Raw genomic sequence first — 9550 nt, 5'->3', positions numbered from 1 at the left:
TCCTTGGACAAAAAGTCATACCGTATCCAAATCAACTGAGACTTCTTAACATACTACCACTACCAATGTTCATGCAACTAAATGACATTCTACTTTTATCGAAATTGACAGAAGACGATAGCTTTTTACCAATGCTGAAACAAAATTCAGAAAAAGGGAGAACAAATGATTTATTCAAGCTCCCGAAAACCAGAACTGAAAAGGCTAAAAATTATTTCTTTTTCCGTACATTCAGACTAGCAAATCGAATAGAAAAATACATTGAATTTAATACGAAAAAAGGCCCTAAAAATCGAGTTTTAATTTTCACGTGGAAGTTTGTAAACGAGCGATTCGACGAAAATAACATCTGTAGCTGGCATCTATGCTGTGACTGTCAGATCTGCAGAAATAATAGGACAATTTTCTAAGACGACGACTGGGACGAAAATCCCTTCAGTGAAAACTGTAAATCCCCAACAACAACAACATTTCACTCTGAAATAGTTTTGCAAAAGAGAAGCAAATTTTAGAGAAACGAGGACAAGGCCCTGATAGTGTTGTGGTTAATGCCTCTGTCGAGGAAGGAACCGGACTCAGGAGGTCGGGGTTCTAACCCTAACTTCGTCTGATGTTTTGCATCCATAAAGAAAAATTTACGCCCCGCCTGTCATTCGAGAGTAATTTTTTTCGACGTTTGTCGGTTCTTTTTTGAAAATAGTATCATAGTTGGCCAAAGTGTGGGAAAAATGGCTAAAATTGTCAACAAAATCAGTGAAAAATGAAATGTTCAGAAAAACTTTTAATTAACTCCTCAAAAAGACAAAGTTTTCAAAAATCTTAATTTTACCCTCTACGCTTGACGGGTTGTCTAGTGATAGCACGCAACTCTGTACTATAAATATATCAATTGGCCAAAATTGACTAAACAAAAGAAACCAGCTGAGCATATAGTTCTTCCCACAACTTCGGTCGGAACAAATTGAATTCTAGTTTCTGTTTGAGGGTTCAAAGAGATTGTTGCCATGTATCACGAGAACATCCGTAGTATCGCTGGTAGGTGGAAAGATCAAATTGATAATTTGAAACAAAAATTAGAAAACGAAAACCAAAAATCAAAATCATTTGTCGACGAAAGAGCGATTTCTGAAGCCGAAACATGCCGACTGAAGGCAGATTGTGACTCCAAAAAGCGGCGTATTTATGAGAATCAAGTAACTCTAAAGACTCTTGAAGACGCCAAGATTTCTTCTCTAAATGCAATCTCAAATATGGAGCGTCAGGTTGACATGCAGGAGAAGTCGAACAAAATGGACACGGACGCCTTTCGAACGGAATGGAATGAGCTCGAGAATAACATTATACGCATAACGGACGCTATGCGATGCACTTCTTTTGAGGCTGCAAAAGTTTTAAAACCAAAGTATTGACAGCATATTGTCTTTCTTTTTCTGCGTAGATTTTGTTTTATATGCTATTTTGCAGGATTAAAGAGCTTCGAATGGAAGAGGCGCAAGCCGCTTACAATTGTTCGATGAGCCGTCTTGAATTGCGAAAACTCAACCATTCTGGAAATCGAAGTGCTGATTTTCAGCGAGAAAAAGGCCAGTTTGAGCTGTAAGTATAAGGTCAAAATTGAGGTAAAGCAAAATTGCGCTAATCAATTGGCATCGAGAGGAAATAATGGGAGCTTTAAATATAATGATCATAAGAAATTAAGCGAGCTTCATTTTGTTCCGACCCAAGGCTTATTATGGCCAACAAATATGGTTTCAGTACAGAAGTAAATAATGTTGGACATACTTTAAACATAACGCATTCTCAGCATTTGATCTATTCTCGAGCAGAAGTTATGTTCTTTCGTGCTATGCAGAGAAATTCATTGCTTTATCCATGTTGGCAAGGTCTGTATATATGCGAATATTTAATTTTTTTACCATTCTTTGAAAACTAAACCAATAGTTAAGAAAAAGTTTCTTAGTTTGGTTTCACTAAATTAACAAATAGTTGTCCGGAGTTTCTTGTGACATCTGATTTTTAAAGCAACGGAAGTCCGCATTCATCAAGTAGTCGCCAGAGTTCACATGACTTTGAAATTGCTAATCAAAATTTTGAGATACCTGAACAGGCTGAAGAAAAATCAGATGCTTCTGATTTTGAGATTGATCCAAGTAGGGAATTTGACAACAAGCGGCAAACGCTCAACTGGTCATTCATTGAAGCGAAGCGGCCAAAGCTTGACGAAGATATCAAATATAATCAAGATAAAAGAGTTCGACCATTGAGTGCAGTGAAGGCTGTTAACGAGCCGAGGGCCAAACATGGTGAAGAGCCGATTCCTATCAAGAAAGTGGCCAAAGTGACCGGGGTTGTGCAGCCAATGAGGAGTTTGAAGGTCATAGACCAGTGGTCGTGGCAACAAGACGTTAAACCTATGTATGATGAGAGAAACGAAGCCAGTTATGCGCATTATACTGATCAACACTGAAAATAATAGCATCTGGCTACGATGATCTCTTTTCATCTTAAATCTGAAAGTTCTTACGTTAGGTAAATGTGCGTGTGTGGTGTTGCTGGTCTCTGTAAAAGGCGAGTTTTCTGTTGTAAAAGATAATTGTTTGCTACTTTTGTCTAGCTGGAGCATAGAATAGAGCATGTGTTTCAGTTTGTTGTATTTAAGATTCTTAATGCCCAAAGAATGAATTTACTTCTTTGCGTCACTGGAAGTGTTGCGACTATTAAAATATACGATTTAGTTAGCAAACTTGAGTCTCAGTTGGGTCATGTTAGAATAAGAATAGTTACCACCGAAAACGGCCGTCATTTTTTCGATGCAGAGCATGAAAGTTTGAAAAAATGCGAAATTTTTACCAACCAGGATGAGTGGAATTCATGGTCTAAGCGAGGTGACCCTGTAAAACATATCGAATTGCGCAACTGGGCTGATATAATTCTGATTGCGCCTCTGTGCGCTAACACACTGGCCAAAATAGCCCAGGGGATGTGCGACAATCTACTGACTTGTATAATCAGAGCCTGTCAGCCGGGAAATAAACCAGTTTTATTTTGTCCTGCTATGAATACTCAGATGTATGAGCATCCTTTAACTCGAGACCATTTGAAAACATTGACTGAAACTTTAAAGTTCACAATGGTTCCAACAATATCAAAAACTCTGATTTGTGGCGAAGTTGGTGACGGTAATATGGCAGATATTGATACGATAGTTACAGCTGTGCAAGAGGTCGTTGATCGTTCAAAATAACAAAAAATTTAAATATTGATCTAGTTTTGAATTCCTCTTCCAAATATTGTACAATAAAACGTCTTTCATGTGGTTTAGCAAAGAATGAACGCGTGACTTTTTCTAGAAATTTTTTGCGACCGTACCTATTAAATTTTATCATTTTGAAAGCTGAGTGTAACATGGAGAGTATAACTTCAGAAGTATAATGTCAGTGGCAAGTAGGTATCCTAAATTTGGACAGTTCAACGCTGCTATTGGCAGCCGAGTGCCCAACTCCATTGAGAAGTACCCGGAGTACCAAAAGGCTAGACCCAACCGTGAATTGCTTAAGAGAGAACAACTGGATCTGCTACACATTCTGAGAGAGAAGATGCACTTGGATGTGACTGAGTTGGTGCCCGAAGAAAAGACGCCCCTCTGTTGCTTCGTGGAGGACCTTGGTAAGAGGCCCTCATTTTATGCTACACTACTTTGTTTCGAGTACAATTCAAAATGAGAATATTCGTTCAGGTGGTTTCATTAAAACATTTCTGTTGATGTCATTTGTTTCTGGGTAGTTGGAACTTTTTATGTCTCTTTTAATGTTTGCATTGTGCCATGGAGTACTTAAAATGTCACATCCGTTAAAAGGCAGCTCTTAAATGATTTTTCATTCTAGTCTGAGATTTTAAAATAATGTCATCTTTTTAGTTAATACTGAATCATCTTTGGTACAACTTTCTTGTCATTGAAAGAACTTGGATTTAGCTTGAACTTCGAGAGCAGAAATTTTGACAGCTGCGCGATTATCGTTTACTAACTGTAGAACGGGATCTAAACCTTGTCTTTACTTTAGCTGTCGTGTTCAATGGCAAAGCACTGCTTACTCGAGGTCTAAAATCGGGCGACCCTCGTGAGCTAGAAATCAAGTCACTCAAAATTGCCTTGAAAGACTACGGGATCGAAATCCTTTTTATGGAAGAGTACGCCTCAGCTATTCCCCATAACCCGATGGAACTGAACGGTGGTGCTGCTGCTGGTGATGAAATGGAAAATGGAGTGGAGAAGGAACCCAAGAGAATTGTTGGGGGTGATGTTTTGTTCACTGGCTATGAGTTCTTCATTGGCATCAGTTACTACACTAATGTGGAGGGTGCGATGGAGTTTGCATCCAAAATGACGGATTTGGCCGTGACTGTGATTAAGCTGCCGCTTGAGACAAGCAACGACCCGGAGATGTATGCCAAGCTTATATATGACAAGTTTTTGTAATTAACAAAGTGATTCCCGTATCGCGGGTACCAATTCAATTTAATAATAATAACAAGGATGCTCGTTAATGTGCGTTTGCACATGATTTCCGGCCCGAGCTCATCTACATTTTTGACTTAATTGTCAACCTAATGATGAGATAATTGAAAATAGATGTTTGAGTTTAAAAAAAAATCGTAACACAACCGAACTACTAATTGAATTACATAATACCATGCCTCATTACAGCGATCACAAGATCTGCCATTAGAAAGACTACGAGAAGAAAACAAACAACAAAATAAGCAAAAACAAAATTTTTTAAGCAAATGTGCTAAAAGAAGAGAAAAGGAAGCACAAATATTGACGCACTCACAAAACTTTTAAGAAAACGCATACTGTGCAACAAACAAAACGTCAGTTACGACATGATATCAATGGAAAAATAGTTTTGGAATTACAATGAATTGGACGGAACCTCTCAATGATGAGAATAAGTTACAAGTTGACGAAAAAAACTGAAAAGTATAAAGAAATCTTTTAAAACGAACATTTTTATAGACTTTAATACTTTTCGCTATGAACTGACTGCATTGAGTAACATTACTCATTCAATCCTCAATTAGAAAAGTATGAGACCAGTCAGCATTTTACGATCACACGAAGAATTTTAAAGGCAGCATACAGCAAATTAAAAAAAGCTAGAAAAGTGTCAATGCCAATTAAAAAATTGGTAAAACTTTTTCTGATCTCATATAATTTTTAAAAAAGCAATGAGGTTCTTTTTTAAACGGAACCAAAATTTAAGAAATTTTGAAATTATGAAAACTCGTGTTATCGAAGTCATACAACCAATGTTTAGCAGATAAAACCACTTAGTAGATTAATTTTGGTTGCAGTAAAAAGGAAGGGAGTCTTGGAATTACTGAGACTGACTTACTGTTCTTGAAAAAAAGCTTAGTGTCGGTTAATCTTCGAAAATTATATCGAAATATTATTTTTTGAAGTCCTAAAAGCCCTTAGCTCTCACTCAAAGCACTCTATAGGTTTACCTAATGCAAATAAGGAAGTTGATTGTACTTTTAGTTAGCGAGTCTATGCTATAGGACTCCAAACTTTTAGTAAAATCTGAAAAAGAAAATCAAAGTCTCATTAAAAGTTGTGAAAACTCGAGTCGGAGACAAAAGAAACATGAGCGATTCCTTGAAGTCGAATTTTTTGTTCATTGGGTATCATGACTGTAAATGAGGTTTGTCATTAACCAAACGTCGATCTGAAAAGTGGCTAGTCTTTAAGTGACTAAAGCAATAAATAGGAAAAAGTTTTCTAAAAAAACAACTGAAATTGAATTCGAGTTTTTTATGGTAAAATTCCTCAAGAGACCAGAACTAGCCTTTTTATTGCTCTATTGGTAACACAAAATTGATTCCTTTTCTATCGTGAAATGTATAATTTTTTTCATAGAAAAGCCTTAATTTGAACAAAAAAATTACGCTAAACAAAAAAATTTAAACCTCGATAACTCCTCGAAAAATACGAAATTCAAAAAAAACTTTTTTTTATTTTGAATTCTGCGCTGGACAAGCTTTTCAATGATACCACTCACATTTCTCTACGAGGAATATATCGATCGGCCAATGTTGTCTGAACAAAAAAAACCCATTTGAGTTATAGTTCCTCCCCTCACAAGTGGGGTCGGAACAATAATAATATCTATTGTACTTATTCATTTAAACAATTTCCTAAAACTTCAACTTGTTTTTGCCAAATATAGCATGTAAATAGTTGCACCGTTGCGAGTTGACTGGTGATAAGAATTTTAAACAGCTCAATAGTCTTTTACCTTCGTAATTCGGAAATTTTTGACATTTCATAGACCACTAATGCTTAAATATATGCTCGAATATAATTTTGGTAAGCCTACGGCAATTACAACCCAATTTTTCCTATGAAAAACATTTTAGCTTAACAAGACCTCTAATTTACTCTCTCAAGGTTTACTCTCAAGAAGTCAGTGCATTGTTTGACCTTACGATGCACCTCTTCACACATATTTTCGCGGTTTATTTAAAAACATAGAATACTGTGTTGTAAAATAAGTTGAGCAAACTTCTTGGAGACCTCCTTAGCCTTAAGGCAAGCTTCTTGGAACAATTTGTGGAATTGCAATTACAGCTTTGTAAAATTCTCTTTTGCTCAATACTGTAAAACCACCTCGCGAGAAGACTTTAAAACTATAACTGACCCTACAAAACGCATTGCACGAATTTTTCAAGCGCGGAGATGCAATTCAACAAAGTAAACCGCTGTAAGATTGTATTATTGTTGCATTATAGTTAACCAATTTTAACATAATGTCTTCCTATGCCTCAAGAAACAGCAAAATTGGGCAGTGATTTTACAAAATTGAGCAAAAAAGAATTTCCCTATGATGTATATGGGCTTCCATGAATTTTTGCCTAGTCTTCGAAAGATTTTTTTAAGAGGCAATATTGAATGAAGTGCTTGCTTTGTATTTTTGTTAGCCTCTATCAAATATTTATCTGTAATTTAAGCAATATTTATTTCTAAATTTACTAGAATTCGATCTTTTTAGCAAATCTCGACGTCTCAAAGACTACATATCGGTCGCATGTGAAGGACTTCTTGTGTACGCTGACACACCAGACGGAAATTACCTGTTGAAACAAATAATAAACAACTCAAGTTACGATTACAGCACAGTCAAAATGAGGGCAGAATTCCTGGCCAACTGCATGTACATAAACGGCTACTTGCTGTATCCAGATACAGGTAATACCCTGTGTTCAGATGGAGATAGCGATTACAAATTGCTGGACCAATTGATCTCCAGGATTCCAGTTCCGGCATCCGAGTTCAGTCGCATTAAGACTGCTCTTAGCAGACGTGTTCTGATATTTGACGCACCCCACACGCACGGAGCTCGACGTCATTTCCCTTAGAGACTAAATAATTCCCCCTTCTATTTAGGACCCAAATATCTCAGATCCGGTGGTTATGAATTTTATTCTGGGTATTTTAACTGATCATTCAGCTTGAGTCCTCGCTTGAACATTTTATGGGACATATCTGTAGCATGGTATCATGTCCTTAGCCTAACCACGATAGCTTCTACGTTATTCAGAGCTATTTCAAGTTTTCAAGCACTGATTTTTTTCGAAAGAACTTCGGGTTTTGCTTTGCGTTCTCAAAGATTTGACCAGAAATCGCCAGATCTGGAGATCATGCGTAATAATACTGCATAAATTAGAGTAACTTATGATATTACTTTGCTTTTCTATACAGTTACGTAATAGCTTAATTCAGACGCTGCTATTTGTCTCAAATCGAGTTCTGGTGGAATACAATCATTGTCCCCTGCGAACGTCACGATTGCGAAGAAACAAAACGGTAAAAACTTTTGCTCCTGTTGTATGTTTATATTTGCAGTTAAATTTGGAACACGGTTTCCAGTTAATGTTATCTATTGGGTGCTTGTTCCGCCTGCCCTTTGATTAAAAAAATATGGCCCTCATGTTGTTTGGAAGGGCGAGAGGCAATTTTGGGGATTAGACTGGGTAGGATTTAAAGTTTCTATCCTTGCAGTAATATAAGTCCCCCCACTCTTCCTTTGGTTGGTTGTATCTCATTTTGTAAAAGCTTTAATTCCTATTCTTTTGCACAGCAGATATCAATTATATTACTACATGAAAATTATAAGTCTTAAATTGCTCGCTTCTTTTTTAATTCATTAATATTAACGAGGAGCAGCACAGCTAATATTGGTTTCTTAAAATTGCTGACGAAGTTTGTGCTGCTGCTCTTGTACGCATGTGACGCTGTTGAAAACTCGAATAATGCAAAATGGATGAATGAGTATCGTTTCTATTTTGGTTATTGATTTATAAATTATTGAATGCCTTTATTTTTAAATCATTTCAGAATAAATTTAATGTTTCCTCTCAAGCTGTTATTGCAAAAAAAAACAAAGTGAAACTTCACGAAAATTGGGCGTTTTGGTACTAAGATTTCTTAAGGTACTTTATTAACTGCGCTCAAACAAAGTTTAGCAATTATATTAGTCCTGCAGTCTTTTTTATGCTATTTTTCGCTTGTCCGATTTTTCGTCTGACCCATTTGACTTTTCGACCTTAAAGACAGGATAAACAGGTAATGCCCCGAGGGCAATAAGTGGCTAAGCAGCTCTCTGAGAGACTCAAGCCTTACTAGTCTCTAAGTATGCGATTCACCGAAACTGTGAGCAGATAATTTCGTGGTGTGAAGAACAGTTTTTAATCTTAAAAGTTTGAGCCCCCACCACTCACCCCCCCCCCCCCCACAAACACACTCATCCACTCCACGTCTAGCACCCTCATCCACCTGGCGATTTACACCCCCAACCCACAAACACTCCCCCGTTCACCCTCATCCATCTGGCGATTTACACCCACAAACACTCGCCCGTTCACCCTCATCCACCTGGCGATTTACACCCCCAACCCACAAACACTCCCCAGTTCACCCTCATCCACCTGGCGATTTACACCCCCAACTCACAAACACTCCCCCTTTCACCCTCATGCACCTGGCGATTTACACCCCCAACCCACAAACACTCGCCCGTTCACCCTCATCCAACTGGCGATTTACACCCCCAACCCACAAACACTCCCCCCCTTCACCCTCATCCACCTAGCGATTTACACCCCCAACCCACAAACACTCGCCCGTTCACCCTCATCCACCTGGTGATTTGGACCCCCAACCCACAAACACTCCCCCACTCACCCTCATCCACCTGGCGATTTACACCCCCAACCCACAAACACTCCCCCGTTCACTATCTTTCACCTGGCGATATACACCCCCAACCCACAAACACTCCTCCGTTCACCCTCATCCACCTGGCGATTTACACCCCCAAACCACAAACACTCGCCCGTTCACCCTCATCCACCTGGCGATTTGGACCCCCAACCCACAAACACTCGCCCGTTCACCCTCATCCACCTGGCGATTTACACCCCAACCCACAAACACTCCCCCGTTCACCCTCATCCACCTGGTGATTTACACCCCCAACCCACAAACACT

The 9550-nt window shown here is 38.3% G+C and overlaps 3 protein-coding genes across 3 annotated transcripts; all 3 read left to right on the top strand.

The window, feature by feature from the left end:
• The first annotated feature begins 316 nt into the window (after positions 1-316).
• Positions 317-2471, top strand: LOC142349967 (uncharacterized). The gene is made up of 3 exons (XM_075401838.1): positions 317-1402; positions 1465-1596; positions 2023-2471. The coding sequence occupies exons 1-3, from the start codon at positions 1005-1007 to the stop codon at positions 2465-2467; spliced, it is 975 nt and encodes a 324-aa protein (XP_075257953.1). The 5' UTR covers positions 317-1004; the 3' UTR covers positions 2468-2471.
• Positions 2472-2523: 52 nt separating this feature from the next.
• Positions 2524-3353, top strand: LOC142349968 (phosphopantothenoylcysteine decarboxylase-like). Its single transcript, XM_075401839.1, has one exon. It carries the CDS (start codon positions 2678-2680, stop codon positions 3242-3244), a length of 567 nt encoding a protein of 188 aa, XP_075257954.1. The 5' UTR covers positions 2524-2677; the 3' UTR covers positions 3245-3353.
• Positions 3354-3396: 43 nt separating this feature from the next.
• LOC142349823 (N(G),N(G)-dimethylarginine dimethylaminohydrolase 1-like) lies at positions 3397-8422 on the top strand. Its single transcript, XM_075401612.1, has 3 exons — positions 3397-3666; positions 4062-4443; positions 7053-8422. The coding sequence occupies exons 1-3, from the start codon at positions 3432-3434 to the stop codon at positions 7417-7419; spliced, it is 984 nt and encodes a 327-aa protein (XP_075257727.1). The 5' UTR covers positions 3397-3431; the 3' UTR covers positions 7420-8422.
• The last annotated feature ends 1128 nt before the right edge of the window (positions 8423-9550 follow it).

Source organism: Convolutriloba macropyga, chromosome 11 (genome assembly GCF_964194025.1).
Source record: "Convolutriloba macropyga chromosome 11, txConMacr16.3, whole genome shotgun sequence".
Lineage (NCBI taxonomy): Eukaryota > Metazoa > Xenacoelomorpha > Acoela > Convolutidae > Convolutriloba > Convolutriloba macropyga.
The sequence above is the reverse complement of the archived record's forward strand: the minus strand, read 5'-3'. Positions and strand labels throughout refer to the sequence as shown.

Excerpts from the sequence above, each read along its gene's own strand:
- LOC142349823 (XM_075401612.1), top strand. The coding sequence starts at position 3,432 with ATGTCAGTGGCAAGTAGGTATCCTAAATTTGGACAGTTCAACGCTGCT. Across the intron at positions 3,667-4,061 it reads TTGCTTCGTGGAGGACCTTG|CTGTCGTGTTCAATGGCAAA; the intron begins GTAAGAGGCCCT and ends TCTTTACTTTAG. Across the intron at positions 4,444-7,052 it reads ACAAGCAACGACCCGGAGAT|CAAATCTCGACGTCTCAAAG; the intron begins GTATGCCAAGCT and ends CGATCTTTTTAG.
- LOC142349968 (XM_075401839.1), top strand. The coding sequence starts at position 2,678 with ATGAATTTACTTCTTTGCGTCACTGGAAGTGTTGCGACTATTAAAATA.
- LOC142349967 (XM_075401838.1), top strand. The coding sequence starts at position 1,005 with ATGTATCACGAGAACATCCGTAGTATCGCTGGTAGGTGGAAAGATCAA. Across the intron at positions 1,403-1,464 it reads GCAAAAGTTTTAAAACCAAA|GATTAAAGAGCTTCGAATGG; the intron begins GTATTGACAGCA and ends GCTATTTTGCAG. Across the intron at positions 1,597-2,022 it reads GAAAAAGGCCAGTTTGAGCT|CAACGGAAGTCCGCATTCAT; the intron begins GTAAGTATAAGG and ends TGATTTTTAAAG.